The sequence below is a fragment of the Kryptolebias marmoratus genome, linkage group LG11 (assembly GCF_001649575.2).
Source record: "Kryptolebias marmoratus isolate JLee-2015 linkage group LG11, ASM164957v2, whole genome shotgun sequence".
Taxonomy (NCBI): domain Eukaryota; kingdom Metazoa; phylum Chordata; class Actinopteri; order Cyprinodontiformes; family Rivulidae; genus Kryptolebias; species Kryptolebias marmoratus.
Genome location: NC_051440.1, coordinates 11,543,452 through 11,565,510, shown reverse-complemented (window position 1 = coordinate 11,565,510; position 22,059 = coordinate 11,543,452). Strand labels below are relative to the sequence as shown.

At 42.6% G+C, this 22,059-nt stretch overlaps 1 protein-coding gene across 1 annotated transcript; it reads right to left on the bottom strand.

Annotated features, from left to right (window-relative positions):
• Positions 1 to 636: 636 nt before the first annotated feature.
• On the bottom strand, positions 637 to 21,790 carry cd82b (CD82 molecule b). Its single transcript, XM_017406198.3, has 9 exons — positions 21,650 to 21,790; positions 15,533 to 15,636; positions 14,332 to 14,404; positions 9,848 to 9,972; positions 8,198 to 8,272; positions 6,195 to 6,293; positions 4,499 to 4,672; positions 3,991 to 4,074; positions 637 to 2,983 (listed from the first exon to the last, which is right to left on the bottom strand). Exons 2-9 carry the CDS (start codon positions 15,593 to 15,595, stop codon positions 2,906 to 2,908), a joined length of 771 nt encoding a protein of 256 aa, XP_017261687.1. The 5' UTR covers positions 15,596 to 15,636; positions 21,650 to 21,790; the 3' UTR covers positions 637 to 2,905.
• Between the last annotated feature and the right edge of the window lie 269 nt (positions 21,791 to 22,059).

Below are 22,059 nucleotides of genomic sequence, written 5' to 3'. Positions count from 1 at the left end.
AGAGGAACTAAGCTCTTCTCTTCGCACCATGGAGATATTAGTGGATTAGAGAGGCACGTCTCTGTGAGTAAGCCGTGTAAGTGCTGTTTAGGTTAAAAGCGGCGGACTGTGGTGCAATACTGTGTTTTTGTCTGCATGACATCACGAGACTCATGTTCTTTTAAAAATCCCACGCTCGGGAGTTTGATGAAGGGGGGCATTTCTATAGTTACAGCAGAAAAATAATCTTACACAAGCAGATATATGGATATGGTATAGGGAGCTCTTTGTTCTGTCGAGCCACAGAGAGCATCAGCGTGAATTAACAAAAGGCACAAAATTCATTATTCACTTTAGAGGTATAGAAATGAAAAGGTAGTGAACAGACTGATTTCTTTATATGAATCATGTCTGTCACTACAGCTGCAACGTCCATAAATTTTATATATATTTATTTATTTAGGACAACATGGTGATAGGGAATCTTTTTTCCGTCTCTTAACATTCAATCATTTTTTTAAAATTAATTTACCCCAAAAGCCTTTCAGCAAATGGCTGCAAAGAAAATCAAACAGGGATATACTGCCATCTTCTGGCCACTTTGGGTACTACACGTGTAAGGAGCGTGAGAAAGTTGGGAATTAAATTAGTCAAAAGTTTTTTTATTTTTGTAATTAAAGTTTATTTATAGTTTTCAGTAACAAAAAACAAAAAATAGCATTGAATATTTCTAAACATGACTTTTACGTCCACATTTCTTCAACCAAACATCATTTGTATACAAAATATTTTAAAAAGAATGAAATGTCTTCACTTAAAAAAAACAACAAAAAAAAGTCAAGTTAATTTAATGTAGAAAGTTTCAGGTCAATAAAAAGAAAACGGACCATAACTTTGATAATTGGCAATTTCCTCCTTGGACGCATATGATTTAAAAACTCCTGGGAGAAGGAATAAAAGAAATTAAAAAAAAAAAAGCAAGAAAAGGCCACTACAGGCCACATAAAAAGTGCAATCCACTCACTAAATTACCCCGAAACGCAGCTATAGGTGTGTCTGAAATGTAGTGGAAGGAGTAAGATAATGAGACGAGGAAATATTTCTTAAAAGAGGTAAGAATTAGCTGGTTGAGGGTTGTTTTCAGGTCAGAGATGCCTTGAAGATTATAAAACCACTTCTTTCACATCCTTCTCTCTTGTTAATAAAAATAAAAAAGACAGAATGATGCTTCAGAAAACAAACAATGCAGAGAGCACTGTGGTCACACAGATGCTGTTTTTTCACTGTTACAAAAGAACAGCCAAAAGAACAACTTTTGAAAACTAAACGCCAACGATTTCTCTGATTCTGATCAAAGTCGTGCTGACAAGCAGCGACGGTCGCCTCAATAACAGAGAGGAAGCAAAGAGCAGAAGGACTGGAACACGAGCATGTGGGTGAAAACTTTCCCATACAAAATGCTGACTGAGCACCCAAGTCCCACAATCCCTTAAAGACATACACTATAAAGCCAGAAGTATTCACTCACCTCCCTTCACACACATATGAACTTGAGAGACATCCCGTTCTTAATCCATGGGGTTTAATATGATGTTGACCCACCCTTTGCAGCTATAACAACTTCAACTCTTCTGGGAAGGCTTGCCACAGGTTTAGGAGTGTTTGTGGGAAGTTTTGACCATTCCTCCAGAAGCTCATGTGTGAGGTCAGACACTGATGTTGGACAGAAGGCCTGGCTCTCAGTCTCCGCTCTGATTCATCCCAAAGGTGTTCTGTCAGGTTGAGGTCAGGATTCTGTGCAGGTCAGTCAAGTTCTTCAACACCAAACTCCATCTTCCATGTCTTTATTGACCTTGCTTTGTGGCCTGGTGCTCAGTCATGTTGGAACAGGAAGGGGACATTCCCAAACTGTTCTAACAAAGTTGGGAGCATGAAATTGTAAAAAATGGAAATTGTTGAACGATTAAGAGTTCATTCCCTGGAATTCCCTGAGCTCCCGAGAGCGACCCGTTCTTTTATAAATATTGTAGAAGCAGTCTGCATGTCTCAGTGCTTAATTATATACACCTGTGGCAGTGGAAGTGATTGGAGCACCTGAATTCAATGATTTGGATGGGTGAGTGAATACTTTTGACAATACAGTGCATGTACAATTATTAAAACAAAAAACAGACAGATGACACGAGAATATAAAAGAGGAGAAAAAAACATGAACTCAACACATCACACTTTCTCTTTCATCATGCAGAACTGTTTGTTTTAAAGACCCAACAGGAAGAGAGAGAGGCTCACAGAGGATGGTGGATAACAGGGAGGGTGTGTGTGTGTGTGTGTGTGTGGTGGAGGGTCAACAGAGCCTAATATCAGGGCTACTGGGTGCAGAGAGCTGACGCTGGAAGCTCAAAAACCTTCACCGCAGTAGCTCTGGTCTCGGCCCTTCCTCCACCCACAGCACCCAAAATACCAGGTGCAGGACCACCACACACACACACATACAGAGTTTATTTTGTCCCTCGTTTTCCAGCCCTGGAATACAGAGCTCTGCATGTGAACACTCCACCTAACACCGACTTTGACTAAAACATAAAAACAAAACATGTAAATGGACATTTTTACATAACTGAATGATAAAATCTCTAAACTTTCAACTAATAAAAATAAAAATCCCAAATGATAAGTCTTTAAGCTCATGTATGACAAGAGTGTCAAGCTTGATTGAGGTGTGTGTGTAAGAGAGAGAGAGAGAACTTCACACAGCTGTGAAGACACAAGCTCAAATGGTGGAGACAGCTGTCTTGCGACGTCTCTGTGTGTGTGTGTGTGTGTGTGTGTGTAAAAATGTGAGGCAGGGTGAAAGGGAGAGTTCATCTATATATACGTGTGTGTGTGTGTGTGTGTGAGACGTGAGGCTGGCTCCGTCTCCATCTCAGTACTTGGGTACTTTGGCGTAATCCTCCTGGACGACACTCTTGCACAGACACATGGACAGGATCATCCCCAGGAGCTGGAGCGGACGGAGACGGCAGATTGTCACGGGAAACTTAACCGACCGACATTCACTGAAACTTCACCCAAACAGGTGCAGGTGCTTCATCTGAGGACTGGGAGAACTTCTCCTCAGGCCTAAAATATTGTATTTAAGCCTTTTTCTTCCACATCTCTCATGAAATAAATTATGTTCACTGAGGAAAGCTGACATGTTTACCTTTCACAAGTATAAAAATTAAAGGATTAACAAATCTAACCAGCAGGGGGCAGATTACAGCCTAATCCCTTCTCGAAAAACATAAAATTTACTGGTGCAGCTTCAATTTTGTACAAACATTTTTTAAAATCTGCTGTGGTTTTCATCCAGTTTTACTTCTTGAATGCAATAAACTGCTGATTCAGCAATTATTTTTGCAATCAAACTACTTCCACATACTTTGTGATATTTTAACCATTCATATATCAAAATGTTCCGCTCGATCAGGAATAGCGTGCTGTGACTTTCAGTTTTTGTAACTTTCATACTTCTTGATTTAACTAACTTTATTTGCAAAAGAAAATCCCCATAGAAACACAAGGAGAGCTCTTCCTTCAAAACCATTCTTCTCTGAAACCTGCTTCAGTTTTGCCTTCTCATGCTCATTTTAGCTTTTAGCTGCAGTTTGGCTAATCCTAGAGTTTGCTAGGGTTTAACTAATCTCGGCTTTGGTCTCCAGTTTCGCTCATTTAAGCTTTTACCTGCAGTTTTGCAAAAATAAAATTGAAGCTGCGATTTTGCTATTTTCACCTCGCAGCTCAAGGTTAGATATTTTCAGAATCTAGCAACTGTTTTGCTGATTTTAGCTTTTAGCAACAGTTTTGCTCATTTCAAGTTTTAGCTACAGTTTGGCTGATTTTAGCTGCTGTTATAATTGTTTTAACTTTACTGCTTCATTTTCACAGAAACAGTGCTGTTCGCGACCTGCACACCGACGCAGCCGTTAAAGTGTTTTATAAGAGCACATGAAGAAATGGATACGGTACCTCCAACACTGCCACGCCGACACAGACTCCCAGGATGACTCCACAGTTATCCCGCAGCCATTTCTCCACGCTGTGTATACAGCCCTGCAGGAGACGACACAGGAAGCAGGGAGAAAAACTGGGGGTTAGGAAAAACACGAGAAGAAGGTGTGGTGTGTGTATGTGTTTGTGTGTGACACGCAGAGAGATGAATGGCTGTGTGATCGCAGCCGGACACGCTCAGAGCCTGTTCAAAGCCCAACTGCTGGTTTTGGACCGATCTGAGGGGAGGGGAGAAGAATAACAGGGCTTGGCTGAGCTGAGGGAGAACGTGTCGGTTCTGGAGGAAGCAGGACCGACAACAGAACCGTGAAGGTTTCTGAGGTTTGAACCAGAAACTCGCTAGAACATCTTGAGAACGCTTTGAAAACCACAACAACCAGGAAGTAGACCCAGCCTGTAACGTATCCAGATTTTTTTTTACTTTCTAGTTTTCAGCTGCAGAGCAGAAACATCAGCGGTGACGTACCGTTTCATGGACCGGCGGTTCTGCAGACATGTACTCGCACAGGCCAGACTCTCTCACTTCAGTACCAGGGAGGGATTCATTGCGACAGGAGCACGAGTAGAGCTTATTGGTGTTGTTACTGATCCAAATGTTCTCCGACCAGTTGCCCGGACTGATCCATCCACAGCATTTCATCTGAATGACAAGGAAAAGGGGGACAGTGAGAGTTTAAAAGGTGGCGAGGCAAATAAAAGTGTGCAGAGGATGAGGTTTAAAAAAAAAAGAGAGAGAGAGAGAGACAGAAAATAAGATGAAGGCTACGTCGTCTGAGGCAATTTCTTCCTGCCAGCAGTTTCTACAGAAATCAGAAAAAGAGAGACTTGGCAAGACAGAGGGAAAGAGACAAAGTGAGGAGGCGGGAGGCTTTGGGCTGATTAGCTCAAAGAGTCAGTTCATCCGAAGGGCAAAAACACAGAATCTCTCAGTGACTCTTCTGGTGTGTCGGCATCTACATCTGAAATCTGCCAGCAGAAAACAAGGAAAGTGAAGAGATTCTGCTTTGTTCAGCCTGAAGCACTGGAATTGTTAAAACTCAGCAGCAACGACGGGTTATCAAAGTCTTACTTATTCAAAATATGTACAGAAACAGCAGACTGAAGGTTGGGTGTCAAATATGTCTGTAACAGAACATTGTTCCAGTGAAAACTGCTCTCGCTTTGGTTTTGGTTTTCTTACAAAGTAAGTGACAAAACAAGTGATACTTTGCAAAACCTCGGTATTTTATTTCAAAACTTGTCAGGCAAAAATACATATAAAAAGACAAAAAGGGGATGCATTAGATATATTTTAAAAAGCCCTCTTGTACTTTAAAAGTGACTCTCGTCGTTAACGATTCAAATCACACTGAAGCCACCCATCCTAAAAATAAGACGCTCAGATAACAGCTTCACGTGTATCTGTTTTCAAACTCTAGATGTTGCTTCTGTTGGTTGGTTTTCAGAGAGAGAGGAAGCTTCGAGCATATTAACGATGTGTAACGTTCTTTTATCAGTGGACTTCTTCGGAACCGCGAGGTCTGACCGCATCTTTGGTGACGCCGCTGACTGGAGGTTTGGAGACTGTAGCTCTAAGTAGAGGAATTACCTCACTGCAGTACAGTCGGTTTATTGTGACTGATCTGGCTCAAGCCTGCCATAAAATCCTAAAGGGACGGACAGTTCAGTGGCACAGTTTAAATAAATCTAAAAACAAACAAATATAAACCAATGTGACCTCCATGCTGACTCCCTTTTTCACAACCTCACCTGAACAGAATACATGTTTCACCTAAATCACGCTAAACACCAAATTTTTAAGCCGATTTGTGATAAGACTCCTTCAAATGGTAAACTACTGCAACAAAGGAACAAGCCGAAGCCTCACAACGAGCCTTCAGCTGAAGATGCGAAGGTGAAACGTCTCGGCACGGATTCGAACCTTAGTTGAACAGAAATCAGGCTGCAGCATAACTACAAATATACAATTACTTCCTGAAGTGCTAAACTGAAATAAGGCTATTTTCTGCACTCCAAAAGATGCTGAAGCTGCTCCTCTAAAGTATTCTGGTTAAAGCAGCTGCTCAGAGAGCACATCGAACACAAACAGCCAAAAGTATGATTGTGTTAGTGCTGACTATTATTACCTCGACCAAGGAGGTTCAGCTGTTGCTTTGACTCACCTGCCTCTGAATCTGGTCCCAGGTTTGTTCTGTGGTCCGGTTCTGACCCGTGTAGTTAATTATCATGTCTCTAATGATGTTGGTCATCTCGTGTTTCAACTAGAAAAAACAAAAAGAGTAAATTATCACAAGCACGGAGTTTAATGACTAAACTGATGTTATCTGTCAGACAGTAAGCCTCCACTGACTCCTGTCGATGAGAAGGAATTGCGGCTCTAATCCGAGTCCCCACTGGATGACGGCGCTCCTCACCTTATCCCTACGAAGCGATAAGGTTCTTGTAGCCGATTGTATCCGGGATCTCGTTCTTTCAATCATGATTCAAACCTCATGACCATAGGTGAGGGTTGGAACGTAGACGGTCCAGTAAATTGAGAGATTTGCCTTTCAACTCAACTCTTTCCTCCTCACCACGACTGACCGAAGCAACACTCTCATTACTGTGGACGAGTCCCCGATCCGTTGATCCGTCCCCATCCTACCAACAATACTCCCAGATACTTGAACTCCTCTCCTCGAGGCAGAGACTCGTCCTCGACCCAGAGGGAGTGCTAAAGCCAAGAAAACAAAACACCCGCACCACATGTTTTGACACATTTCGTCATCTCCATCTGCACTTGGTGTTTTTTGAGTGGAATGCCGCAGTTCACACACGCGAAACCTCATGTCGGGGCAACGCGAGCAACACAGCGCAGAGAGGGAGAGAGACGGCGTTTACGAGTGTAAGACCACAGAGCGAGAGCTGCAGAAGATGAGCGAGAACCTCACCCAGTTTTGGGAAAGGGCACCACCCTGCCCTGTGGTGAGCCTTAAACACAGGGGGTGTGCTGTCACAGAAACACACATTTACACACACACACATTGAAGGGCTGGCACAAAAAACCTGCCTCGACCAACACGGGTTGGTTAGGTCTACCAACGGAGCGGTTGTTCCCATCCTGAGAGATAAATAAAACCCGTCCGAGACACTGATGTGTTCAAACAGAACACTCCCCTCAAAACAAAAACACATTCATAATCTCCACCTGCTCAGCAGTCGCCGTGTATCGAGCATACCAGGAAAGATTAAAAGAAAATAAATTAAAGTCAGAGGAGACTTTCAAAACAAATAGCTGCAGGTTTATGACGAGTTTGAAAGCATCACCTTACAGCATGTCGACAACCAGGAAGCAAAAGTGCTGAACAGTAGTTCAAATCGCACGACATGGGAAAAACTCAAAAAGAATTTGTTTCAGGAGCTATTTGTTTTATACATTCTTAGGTAAAATCTCCCTGCCAAACAGAAATATAAATATTTTCATGAAACTTGTCTGACTAATTTGGGTATTATTAATCTAACTTCCCAAAAGTCCTTTTTTTTTTACTGATCAAGTCTTTAAATGTTAAAAGTATTAAATGTGGAGGTGACTGTACCCATAGGGGGCAGTGTGTCATCAGAGACTGAAGTATAAAAGGCTGCTTTCGTCCCTGCTATGATCATTTCTGTCACACAGAAGGTAATTTTTGTAATGGGTGAAAGCTTTAACAACACCTGTTAAAGAAATATTTGTTTCCCCTCACTCCCTCTAACTGCATAAACTATGATCTATCCAGCTATCTATCATATATATATATATATATATTTATAGTACAGGAAGAACTGAGATGCCATATGAAGCATTCATCTTAAATAATCTGTTTGCTTCTTCCCCAGCAGTACTCATAAAATCTTCTTTATTATATCACGAATCTGAAGTCGGAGGAGTCACAAACTGACATCCTGTCACTTTCCATTTGACGATCTGAAACTGTGATACTGTGGGGTCCCTGACAGGAACACCCAGTAGCTGTAACGGTGGAAGGAAAGTGCAAGGAGGGCGGCGGAACCAGAGTGAAAAAAAAAAAAAGGGGGGGAAATTAGGGGAAATTAAAGATGTTAATAAGACCTGCACAACATCAACTGCAGAGAAAGACAAAACGGAAATTCTAAATTGAATTAAAGGAAAACTAAAGCGGAGTCTTACCCGATCTCTCTGGAAGTAAATGAGAACTGCAGCGGTGACCTGAGCAATGAGGATGAGGAGGAGGCAGGTGAAGTACTGCAGGGAGCAAAAAAAGAAAACATTAGGACTTAAAACAATGCATAAAACATAGTAATGAAAAATTTAATGAAGAAATAAAAATCGCAAAGAAGCCTTTGTCAACATTTTCCTTCCCTGAGTGTTGCCTCTTTCCATTGGTTTCCATGTATCAAAAATAGGCTCATGGTTTGGCTTTTTGGTCCTTCTACTCTAGTTTCCGATATTCTAAATTAGTGGTTCTCAACATTGGGGTTGGGACCCCACAGTGGGCTGTGAGACACTAAATGGGAGGGGGGTCAAATGTCTTGAAGCATATTTTGTCACAGGCATCTCCAACCCTTTTTAAGAGCACTGGAGCTGGATTTTGAGACCTGCATGAGAGTGCTCCTCTGACAGAAAACATCCAAGACAGGTCGAAAAAAAACGCACCGGTGAGAAATAACATTTATTCAGAAACTGGTCCAGTTCTGCCTCGCTTCGTTTTAAAAGTGCACTCCAGCAGATTTAGATCGCAAATGCGGCGGCGCAAATCGAGCCAAGGCGGGTGGGATGTGAGTGGAGGTGGGCAACAAAATAATGTGCGCGGCCAAGAATGCAGTTTTGCATGATTTTCAAACGCCGGCCCCCTGGAAAACCGCTCACAATTCAGTGAGACGGCAACTAAAAGTTTGCTCGTTTTATGCAGTTTTCCCACAAATTTGAGTTGCAAACAAGTCTGCAAAAGTCGCAGCCCAGTGAGTCTCCATCTTAAATCGTTCTCAGTGCCCACCCTCAAGAGGTACTGTTCATGAAAAGTTAAGAAACAAAAATTTCCCATTTGGAGATTTTTAAAAAAATTAGATTTACAGTAAAAAGATTTAGGATCTATTTCCAGAAAGACCCCAGGTCCAACCCGAGGCTTGAACCCAGGACCTTCTTGATGTGAAGCAGCAGTGCTAACCATTAAGCCGTCATGCTGTCCGACGAGGAAATATGAAGTAATAACGAGAATTTTTGAGTGCAAGACAATAAGGGGTGGGGGGCGGCTTGCTGCCAGCTGGTCACTGTCACTCAAAGAAGTAGGTCACAGCAGTGTTCCAGCTGACCCCTCACAGGTTTATCACAGTCCAGGTCACGGACGCCCCCCTACATTTCACTGGTTTTATCCCTGACACCTCCCTCCTGTCAGCAAATCCGCTCCCGCTGCGAGCTCCCAGCCCAACACATTAGCAGACACAATGAAGAGCTTTACTGTCAGCAGGAATCTACCCATAATTAACCACGTTTCAGAGCCCACACAGGGACATTTGGATGAATGTTTAAAAAAATAAAAATCTGTATTTTACTGCAGAATCTACGCCATACCTATTAGAATATATGAATAAGCCCTACTGAGAATATTTTGAGGTATTATATATTTGTTATGTTGGAAAAAATGACGAGCAACCCAGCGAACAAAATAAATTAGATTCACCACAACCTTTTGTTTCCTGAGTGGTTGTGGAGTGGCAAAATGCGAAGTTTCTCAGTCTGTGGTGACGAGCGTTAACCCTGTGCGAGAGCGTTAAAATACACTGCAGCGTGAAGCGTCAGAGCTCAAAGTCCGTTCCTCACCAAACCCAGCAGACATCGGATTTCATAGATGGCTCCGATGCAGCCAAAGAAGCCCATGGCCATCGTCAGGGAGCCCACTCCGATGAGGATATACGAAGCCACCTTCACCGTGTGGGAGGACTCCTCTGGAGAAGAAGAGCACAGAAAAAGTTCAACATCCCACAAATACAGCTGCACTGCAAACACAGCCACTGCCTTGATTGCTTAATGAGGTTAATTTTTCCCAAATAAACCCTGTTTTCAAGTGAAATTTCAACAAAAGCACACACTTCTGCATCCCTGAATGCACAAATGCAACTCTGTTAGGCCTCAATCAGACTACTTTGACACAGAAGCTTACCGTGAGCCATAAAGTCTTCACAGAGTAAACCATTTCTGGTAAGATCAACACATTTTATTGTTTTTTTTTCCTCTGTGAAAATGCAATTTAATGCAGTACCACCAGAGGGAGGTGGACTAGGACAAGTTCTCATGGCGAGATTAATTGATTTCATTCTTTGGTATGCAGATGGGGGAGAGGCAGAGCGGAGGCTGGGCCTGAAAACAACTGCAAGGTTGAAGAAGAGATAAACAGGAGCCATTATGTGGCTGTGTTTGTTATCTGAGCTGGAAGGGCTCCAGAGAGACCGACGAAGCCAGAATCTGAGCTGGATGAAATGCTTCCAAGTTATAAAGCTGCCTGGCCAAAAGAAACCTGGCAGAACTGTCAGATCAGTCACTCCAAACCACGAGGGGAAGACACCGACTGACTCAGCAGCGTTTATTATTTATGAATATACTGCAACACAGTAAATTAGATGCAGTTATTTTAGACACCGAAGTATGCCAATTCCTCATAGTTGTATATAAAAATCTATGCCCTGACACATGTTCAAAAAATACTCAGTGAGCCTTAAAAGCTGTTAGTTCTTCTTCCAGCTCTGTCATTAATTCTGACTTTTTACCATTTCATCACAACCGCTTGTTATCACAGTTTGCATGCTGGATTGCTATCAAAATGACAAATTCACCGTTTGTCAGGCTGCAGAACATTTCCCTACCATGCCTTAGCTACAATGACTCCTTTTACTCTTTTTTTTTAAATTCAAACATAACATAGATTAAACTTAGGAAAATAAATGCAAATTTGTAAAGAAAATAATTATCATGTGCCACTTTTATTCCCAAACATGAAGCCCAGAGTGCACAGACTTGTAGAAAACACTTCTTGTAGCGTGGTGAAACTCTTAAAAAAACACCAAACATAACCTTTCAGCGTGCACACAGGCATCCCTGACTACGTGAGTTACCACAGCAGCACATGTTGCGGTGGTCTGAGAATAATTCGAAAGCCCGAAGTACGTAGACCAGCATGTTGTAGGTGTTCATGTGGCTGCAGGGTTGTACTTAGGGAAGGCAGAAACGCGCCCTCTGCGTTCTATATGGAGCACACTGCTGAAAAGTGCTATTTTAGTCTCCCTGATACACACCATAACGAGTATCTCTGAAAGCAACAGATGTGCATAGGTTTCTTTGACGTATTAATTACACGGGTGGGGGGGGATTTAGGGTGTTCAAAAAAAAGCTTTCAAGTGGACCGACTGCTAAGAGTCAGGAGACCGGAACGAGAACATCGGCCGACACCGAACACGTCGAGTGTCGCTAAACCAAAGCATGAGCAAAAAACTCCTGAGAAGCATGAAAAATTTGCTTCAGAAATAAAAACAGCTCCATTTTGAAGGCGTAAGACTGCAGTTTGTTCATGTGGTAAGATACCAAGATACCAAGATTATTAACAAGAACTTGTGACATAGTTGTGTGTGGTTTTCCTGTTGAAGGAAATTAAACGGAACTCAAATTCAAGGAATACAGATGCTGTAAATATCTACCGAATTCAGCTTTACTTGGCAGTGTTCTTACACCAGTTTAGCTGCTAACACTGATACAGTTCTTTTTCTATTTAGTCATTTGTTTTTTTATATTCTAAAATGGCTTTTAAAACTCAAAAAATGGGGGTGGGGGGTTCTTGTCAACCCTCTGCAGGTGTCTAAATGTTGCAGAGCACCAGATGCTCGTGCATCCTATCGCTCTGTGGTAACACAAAAACACATTCTTAGGCGAACAGCGAGCATTTGCCTCGTTTTTCTGTGCTCGTCTGTCCTGCACCGTGGCAGCTTTCCATGTAGGACTCTGTGAGACGCTCTGTAATGGTTCCTCTGGTGGGTTTTTTTAATGGAACTTTCCATTTAAAGAGGAACGAGTTGTGCTGCCGTGGGAGGAGAGAGGGCCGTCTCCTGTTGCAGGTCCCACTGTAAACATGAGCAGAGCCACATGTTTCGCCTGCATACAGGTGGGTGAGGAGCCACAGTTGACACAATTTCCAGATTTAAAAAAGGTAAACACAAGCGCATCCACTTTGGGTTGAATTTTCAGCTCGTACCGAGTTAAAATAGCTCGAGGATAAAAATCATTCCAGTACCAAGTTTCTTCTTTCTCTCATCACCACTCTGTGGATCATTATAAGGCATATGTCCAAACTGTGCTTTGGCGCAGTCTCTGGACACATATTTCCTTTCCAAGACTAAACAACCAGCAAGATAAACATAACTTATCGTGTCGCTGGAGTAAAATAATAACGTTGCTGTATTAATGCAGAGGGTTTTGGGGTTGAGGAGAGGACGTTCTTTTAACCGAAAAACAAAGAGGACGGAAATCCCAACATTCGCAAACCTTTCCTGCCTGAGGTCACACGGACAGCTGCGCAGTCCTCTGCTAACAGAACATATGAAGAATGAAAACTGAAAACACAGAGATACTGTTTAGAGTCAGTTTTCGAAAGGAACATTCAGAGTTAATAAACAGTGCCGCCTTTTGCTTTTGTTCCTCCACACAGTGGTAAAGAGTCAAGGCTGACCCCCACTGGGTTACGGCCATAAAAATACATGCAGCAGAGATGGGCGTCCAGGCCCACAAAGGAGGAAAGTCCTGAGGGGATCTGTGGACGAGCAGCTGGATTATTACAACAATGGGTCTTGGACTGGCAGGGGTGAAAGATCCTGTATTTGTTCTCTGAAGGCCTAACCAAAGGTTAGCAAACTCAGCTCAATAACAACCTTGAACTGATTTTTACAGACCTCAAGAGCTCAAACAGGAAGGTGGTATTTAGTGTGAATCCCTGTAGGAAACAAGCTCTTCAGAAACCACCTGTCATAATAAAAAAGCCCTCCAGACTGAATTTAGATCTGCTACACTCAAGTTATCTGATTTTGGGGAATATCCGGTTTGAACGCTCATTCTACTGAGTCCACAAAGTAGGAAACTGTTACTAAATTATGCACAATCCCACACAGGAACCAGTTGTAGCCCTGACCAGAATGGGGTTACTGATAGCAATTCCTTAGCCAATCAGAGAGCTCGTTCACAGCACATGAGAAGCTTTAAAAAAAAAAAAAGTCTTAGCCCTCATCCACACAGAAAAAAAGCAGTTTTTCCAAAACAACCTTTTCATTCGACTTGGAAAATATCCTAGTGAACAGAAAACGACCCAAAAACAACGCAGTACCTCTGCCAGCCTGTATGTGGGGCCGTGAAGCGGCTGGGAAAATACACCAAAAACAGGAAGCATAGAGAGAGCTCGGAAAGCTTGCACACTGGGTGCAAAATATGAAGAAGAAGAAGAAGAAGAAGAAGAGGAAGCCCTCGGGTGATAAATTAGATTAGAGGTGGGGCTATGATGTAATTGTTTTTAAAAGGTTGCAGTTTGGCTGTCTACATAAAAACACAAAGGTGACGTTTTCAAGATTTCTTCACTCTGGAACCTGTTTTCAAGCAAATACCGTTATGAGGCTCCTAAAATGTTGTTTCAGTGTGAGCACAAGGCTGAAACAATTAAAAAACATTTAAATATTCACAAAAAAAGGAAAAAGCTGTTATTCTCACGCCACAATAAGTTACTTAAAGGTGAAGCGTCTTCCTCTAATGTGTTGATGAATGCAGTATAAAGAACAACATCTGTGAGAGTGGGATGACAGCTGCGCACCTCTGCCATCTGGGCGAGTTAAAAGTGGAAACTAAGGGGGAAATTAAACTGCTGGTTTTTCCAATCTGAGACAAAACGACTTCAGATGACTATCGAGAGCCTGTCACCTCCCACTGACAAACCAGCTCCCCACAGATGTGGCCTGGCATGGTGCATCTGTACATCTACAGGAACACGTTAGCTCGGCCGAGGAAGCCGTTGGGTTTCATTGGCGAGTCGCTTTTTTTTTTTTTTGATGCAGCGCGAACATCCCTTCGTGGCTCTGTGGGAACGAGCCCCGCGGGATCAAACTGGTCATAAACTGCAACGAGTAAGCCAAGACTTTCAGGACTTTTAAATTTTTTTTCCCCCCACCACATTCTCCAGTTTTTATTTCGGCACACACTGTCCTCGGAGGACTCTGGTTGAACGTACCAAGTGTAAACTGTGAGGGGTTTCTTTTGTGATTCGATGCTTTAGCACTTACGTAGAACAGCTATGAAGCTCAGGCTGTCAAGGAGGACCCACAGTCCGAAGCTCATGATCAGTGCTCCAAGTATCTGCAGAGGGGAAAGAGAACATAAATAATCAGGCCACTGGATGTTATATAAAAGTAAAACGCAGAATCGGTGCTCTTATGTCTTTAACAGAGGGACTGTTTCCTTCCATTCACATCTGGAAGTTATCAGACTTTTCTCTTTGTCTGTCTGCCTCTCTCTCTCCCAGCACAGCACTTATGAAAATATGATGCATAAAGGATCGACAGTCACTACGATCGGGTTTTAACTGTGAGAAAACCTGTCTGGAGTAACACATTCAGTTTGGTAAAAAAAAAAGAAGGAAATGAGTCAAACAAAAGTGCCCACACTTCCCCAGAACACCTCAATGACATCTGTGTAAGCCTCAGAAAATAATCAGATCTGTCTTTGGTTCCTCTTTTATTGGGGCTATGAAGCTCAGAATGTCGACGTAATTAAAGGGGCCTTGGTTTAAAAGCCGTGGGCACGGAATCGTCCAATGAGAGGCCCTGTTGATTCTCCAGCTTCCTGCTTGTATTGTTGCCCTTTTGCCGAAGTAATTAGTGCCCTGGTTAGGAGCTGTTCTTTTATAAAGCCTGCTGAGCGCCCAGCGGCCATCATTAGCCCACCACTTCCTGGCTTCCCCAAGCCTCCCCATGAAGAACTTGTCCACGCGGACAAACATTTTATGGAGACACACACACACACACGCTTCCCATTAGACACCAGCTGAGCGCTCACTTCAAACGCTCTGTCAGGTTTATGGCTGCAGACTCGTTGGAGAGCTCTGGACATCTCGGCAGGGTGCGCTTTGAGGGGCCCGAGGTTTCCCCCTCAGCCACTGGACTTTACGTTGGAGCGCAGGAGAAGACGAATCAAACAGAAACCACATGTCGTTCTTTAAACCGAGCTGCTCCGTAAAGTCTCTCGCCCCAGGCAGAGTCACGACAACATCTCCACTAATCTCCAGCACAATTTGCATAAAGATAAACATTTAAATTAAAAAAAAAAAAAAAAAAACATGACAGGCATCTAGCCGCTCTCAATGTGACTGTTAAATTCAGCGGCGCTATCTCCCGGTACCGACTGAACACAGCTGTGGAGAAAGTAAAAGTCAAGTTAACACAAATACAGAGAACAGAAAGTGAGGGCAAAAATGATATTACTTACAAAAAAGAGAAGGTTGAAGAGGAATAGAAAGTACTTGGTGACTGCAATGCATGCTTTCCCCATGGCTGTGTTCCTGCAGGATAATTCTCCAGTGAGATATGGGCCTGAGGGGGAAAAAAAAAAACAGACTTAAGATGAAAAAACACAATAAAAATAAAAAAACAGACAATAAGGCTTGCCTCATTGTGGGAGAGCCGTAGATCAAGGTCATAAGAAAATCTGCACAGCTGGATTTCTAATTAAACCCAGCTATAATCTTCAAAGCCAAACCATCGGCCCAGTTCATTTGCAGCAGTGTTGCTTCTGATTCACACTTTCAGGAGGAAACAATTGCCTCATTGTCTCGTGTTTTACGGCAATATTTGAGAGGAGGCACGCTGGTTTCAAATGGTGAAGGACAGACCGCTACAAAGTGATGAGTGGCGTTCTCCTAATGACTGTGTTCAGAGCCTGACAGCACATATGGTTAGATAAGTTACTGTCTCCGTGGACCAAAGGAAAACCCAAACTGCTCGACTGCTATGTTTAGTAACAAGCACAAACACAGAACACCCCCCCCCCTTCGTTCGGTTTGTCTGATGCCACAAAAGCACACAACTAAGACAAATCAGAGCCCGACTGTAGCCGCCTGACACTTCAAATCTGAGCATGTTACGGTGACACCAATCTGCTCCGACTCTCCAGTTGGGTTTCCTGTTAATGCCGCGACTTTCGTTAAAATTTCCGACCGTAGTCGGCGGGACACATGTGGAAACTCTGCTTGCCAACAGGATTTCAAGCTGAACTTCACAAATCCCCCCCAAAAATACACTATCCTCTACAATTCCCCATCCTTCACTGGGAGCACCAAAAATACAACCACCCATTGTGGCTATTTGAGTCTAAAAATATAAAAACGAAGACAACTCCCCGTGTATCAAATGACAAGCTGCTCCCGCCTTGTTTGTTCTACACAGAAATCTGTTTGAGCCTGTGTCGGTGTATATTTAACTCTTTAAAAACTAAGACTAGTTAGGGGACTTGTTTACTCTGCTTCAGATCAAACGTTCCCCTACGAGTACTTTTTAAAAATCCACTTTCTCTTTTTTGTATTCCCTTAATATAAGAATAAATACTCCTTTTTTTTAAAATGATCTCTGAGCTATTCAAACGCTCCGATTTAGCAAATGCAGCATGTTATTGCCAGCGTTTCTGAGTCACATCTGCCTTTTTTTTCTACCTCTACAGTAATTAGCGTTGCTCTTGTAAACCCCCCAAAAAAGAGGAAAAAATATAACCCCGCAGCTGTCTGCTCTAAATACGGATATATCTATCGCCAGAACAAGAAATGCGGAAAAGCCTAGTTTAAATCTGAAACGCATCAATTCAAAAGAAAGAGGATCTACGACTGATATAAAAAGCTCACAGACATTTCAACCATTTTTCTCACCTTTAATGTGGCATATATCCGGTATGATTCAACTGAAAGACAAACTGTTTCTTTAGGGGGAAACTATAAAGAATAATAAAGGTGCGATCAGGTGGTTGCATAAGTGTGCACCCCCTAAAGTGATACTTTACTAAAGCATCTATGGATTTAGGTGATTTCAGAACTTTAAATTCCTTCTGGAGAAGCCATTCTTTTGCTGGTTAGGAGGTTTTCTTGGAGTCGTTGTCATGTTGAAGGATGAAATTCCTCTTTATCTTCCCCTAAAGGTCTTAAGCCACAACAAACAGGTGTTTGATACTGTTCATCATTCCATCCACCTTGACAAAAACCTGAACAGTTTCCACCTCGTCTTTTCATCAATTTTGAAGCGATGCTCACTCCTCGATGTTACTCTTGTCCTCTGTTTTCTTCACTGTAGTCCATCAAATGCTAATTAATTTTTTTGTACCTTTCTGCAGACTGATACATTTTAACATTAAGGTCCTTTCGATGCTTTGAGAGCTCTCTGTGAGTGTCAGACAGCTGAACGTTACTTCACGTTTATCAGAGCCACTTGAGCTGATAGCAGGTGTGTACCCAAAGTATTACTTTAAGGGTGTCCACATTTATGCAACCGGCTTATTGCACATTTTTAGTTTGTTTCCCAGTTGAGTTTTACAAGATATATGTCACAGTGAAGCTGGGAAAAGTTTGGAAATAATTTTTCAAGGTCTCATTTTTTTTCACGGTCACAGTTTTTTAACAGGGGTCGTGCATTTAAACAGGATGAAATGTGGTTTACCTCCTGTCATCTTTTCTTTCTTTTATGTTGTGCCTACGTTTCTACACAAATCAAGGCAAAAAAAAGACCACAAAGTGGTCAGAAGGAGAAATTAGCAGGAGAACTCCTAAATCCAAACACAGCAAATTACTTTATATTCCTGCCCCCCTGCATTTGGCGGGGTTTAAACTTTATGTAAAACACACAACGAGCACAGGCGGTCTCTTAGTCAGCCGATATTAATATAACTATTACTATCCATCTATTAAATGTAGCCACTGACCTAAATACCAACATAATTTGTTGTTTACAAAACTGAACACGGCACAAAGCCCAAACCACTCAGCAGATACGCCTGCAAAGCAAATAATCCCCAAAGGAGCCTGCTGTCGAGATGTAGAGTGGCAATGCGGATTAAAAGAAGACTTAGCCATGATAACCATTGTCTGACTTCGCTCCACCAACCTCAAAACTGTTTTTAACACCTCAGTACCACTTATTTCATTTTCAGACAACACTAAAAGAAAAACGGGAGAACATTTTAAAACTGAACTATATTTGCTGATTTCTCAGGTCCTCAGTTGCTGGTCTTAAACCAGACTGGACCACTTGATCATTAAAGATGAAGGGAAAAAAAGAGGTCCGAGGTCAGGGGTGGGCAACCCTGGTCCTGGAGAGCCACTAACCTGCAGGTTTTACTTGTTCCTCTGCTCCAGCACACCTGATTTGAATCAGTGGTTGATTAACAGGCTTCTGCAGAACATGAAGAGGTGATTTAACCACTGAATCAGGTGTGTTGGAGCAGAGAAACAAGGAAAACATGCAGGATGGTGACACTCGAGGACCAGGGTTGCCCACCCCTGTCCTAGGTTGTGAAAAAAAAAGGGTAATTTTCCTTTAAAATCATCCAGAAGCTTCACAGACAAAATGGGTCGTAATGGACTCAATGAAAGGAAAGAGCTGTTCTGCTCTGAAGTGCACTGGGATGTGTAAGACATTTGAAACAGAGCTTTTTTGATTGATTGATTGATTGATTGATTTATATAGCGCTTAACAACAACCAAGGTGACCAAAAGCGTGTTACAATAAAAGTTACATCACAAAAGAAATACACAAGAGCAACAATCGAATAAGGAAAAGTAAAGCAAATGCCATTCCACTACATGAAACACTGCTGCTGAAATGTAAAGACATTTAACGGAGACAGTGCTGATGCAAAATAGGAGGTCTTCGAGAGGAGGAGGAGGCCTTGGCCATGTGCAGAACAAAAAAAAAAAAAGAAAACAGAGGAAAATATTCCACTGAATGAGTCACCCGAACTTTCCAAACTCTGCGACCTTAACAGGCAGACTTTTATTTTCCTCTCTTTACAGACCAAACTTTCCCTTTCTCTGTGTTTGGAAAAAAAATTGATTCCTAAGAAATATGATTCGAAGGTGCAATAAAATGAATAATAGTTCAGTGGAAATGAGCGTTGGGTTCTTGTGCAGATGACCAGCTCAGCGGCACAATGACGGTACAAGTGGCAGATGGCGGTAATGGAGCCGGACTGGATTTGTCTTCCATTACAAAGCAATTAAACCCTAAAAAAAAAAAAAACGTGCTCCGACCTCCCGTCTGCTGGCTTCCTTTAATATTCGTATATGACCCATTTATACATCTGTGAGGTCGTGGTCATGAGAAGAAACAAATAGCCGTCACCCTGATATTCCTAAAGCCTTTAATACACAGTTAGAGTACTGCTTTCACATCTGCAACAGTGCGGTTGAGCTTCCTGCAAGAACAGCATGCAGCTTGTTCCTTACATGGCATTTCGGTGAACGTCTGCCACATTTCTAGGAACGGCACCTGAAGATCCCCTGAATCTAAACACGGTTTCGGTTGAGTCACCGGTTACAAAGGGGAACTTACCCTTTTAACTGTCTGTCTGCATGAGAGGTCAACTGTAAAGCAAATATGGGTAAAAGAAAAAAAAAAAACAGAAGTAAAGGTGAAATCCAACTGTTCTGTGGAAATGATGAAACGTCTGTGCCGACGCCTTTTTGTTTCCCGACTGAGCTCGTTAGCCACATCATTGCTTCAAAGGACGGCGGAGTCGTAACTGAGTGTTACATCTGAAGTGCAGCTCGAGACGCTAATGCCTCCCGGCGGAGTTATCTGAAGAGGCCGAGAGATAATGGAGCCAGAGCGAGCGCCGACTGCTTTACCAGCACAGAGGCCGATAATCAACAGATAGCTGCTGAAACTGGTTTTCTTTGCTCTTAAAGCGTCTGGTAATGCACGTTTCACAAAACAAGACTAAACCACTCAACCCAAATGCACACTTAACACGTTTGAATCCCTGTTTTCGTTCACTGGCGTTAATCGTTTCTGCAAAAATGAAGGTCCAAAAGCAAATTAAAGTGTCGTTCTACAGCACTGCGCAGTCTGCTTGCAGCTTCTGCAGACATTTCATGTCGAAGAACTGGCAGGGTGATCCAAAAATAGCAAACGATTGTCTCAGTTTGTCAGCTGAGCGATAAATTTGCATATAATTCATCAGCGGTGCCATTTAATGTGGTGATTTAAAAACGCCGCTTTTAATCTTGTGTTTACGAGGTCCCTACTCTGCAGCGGGTCGGGGAGAAAATGTTCTCTGAGTGTACCCGAAGTGCTGACGCCATAAAATAAACTATTACGCAGCTGAGGCGAAGCTACTGTGAGCGCAGCCTGCACGCTGCTATCGGGAACGCTTTCAACGCGGCCAGATGAGCAAGGCTGGGCGCGATAATTAGTTCATGAATGAAACGGCACAGAGCGCAGTTTGAGTGACAGTTAGGAGCCCGAACCAGCGGGACAACAGTGAATATCTTTTGACATTACTGTGGAAGGATATGTCAAGCTGCCATTTGTCCCACTTCATGGTGACAGAAATAAGTTTGCTTTATTGTGTTGATGAAACGTTTAATCAAGTCATATTAAGATTTATTCATCTGAGCATTTAGATCAGTTTGAGGTTGATCATACCCATACTGTGGGTAGCGGGAGGGCTATTACAAAAATAGATTTAATTTGTGGTTTAATTTACTTTTATAACACCACAAAAACTTGAACAGGACACAATACTATTTTTACCACCTTCTGCCACAGAAAGTGGGCAACCATGTGATGAATTATCTGTCTGTGTGTGTTCATTCGTCTGTTAGCGAAATATCTTACGAGGCACCTTGGCGGATTTTAACGAAACTCTCGACAGGAGTCATTGGATGAACGTCACCCCGATTCAATTTGGTCCCTACAGCTAGCCCACCTGGGAAAACACGAAAAATGCCTACGACTCTCCCAGTTTTTGGGATATTTAGCTCGTCTTTTCTGAGGCAGTAGCTGAGAGTCATCCCCAATAATCTGAGCGGCAAGAGATCCTTGCTCGAAACTTTGGCATGCGAGGCGACAGGCGTTCCTCCTTGGTTTCATCGCTAACATACGTATTTAATGAAAACATCTGACTCGCCGGAGCAAAGACCCTCTCATTTGGAAGAATCTGAGCTGACTGATGGGGAGGACATTTTCTACGTGAATAACAACTCTCAAGCACCTCAAGCAAGAAGAAACTATTGCGTTTTATTCGTGGAGCCTGACTAAATATTATATGATAAACGGGCTTGCCATACAGCCCCCAGATTTCAGCGGGACGCCTCTGTTCGGGACTAGTGTAAACAATAACCGAGTCCAGCACTTGGACAAAAAGTTGAGACTGTCCACAGCCCTCCATTCACTCACATTTCACCCGGCGGGGTCTTAATGTGAACTCGGACGAAGCAAGCGGCAGTATTTAGTCTAAAAGTCACTTCATTTCAACAGGTCCTGAAGAGGAGGCTCAACTTCGAAGCGTTTCTTTTAAGACATCATCTTTAGTTAGGAAAAAATAAAAAATGGGGTTCATACTTACTCTGAGTGGGTCTCTTGAAGCGCTCACGGCGGTAGTTTCAGGCTGAAGTGCTGCCTCTCGTTGCTGTGAAACATCCAGAGTCCCGTGAGAAAGAAACTCGACTGTCTGACCGTGCCTCTTTTACGCGCGCGCGTGTGTGTGTGTGTGTGTGTGTGGACATGTGTTCACACCCCCACCATGTGGCAGCACACGTAACATAATTTATTCTTTTCCTGTCCTGATGTTTCTGCATACTTGCGTTATTTTTGTCTTCTTCTTCAGCTGCTACTTTTAGCTCCAAGCTAGCCTGTTGATACTTTAACCTAGCCTTTGCTACCATTTCGTTATGTTTAGCTAAGATTTTAGTGCTTTTAGCTAGGGTTTTGCTTCTTTTAGCTTTTATCTAAATGTTTTTTACACTTAGCTTTTAG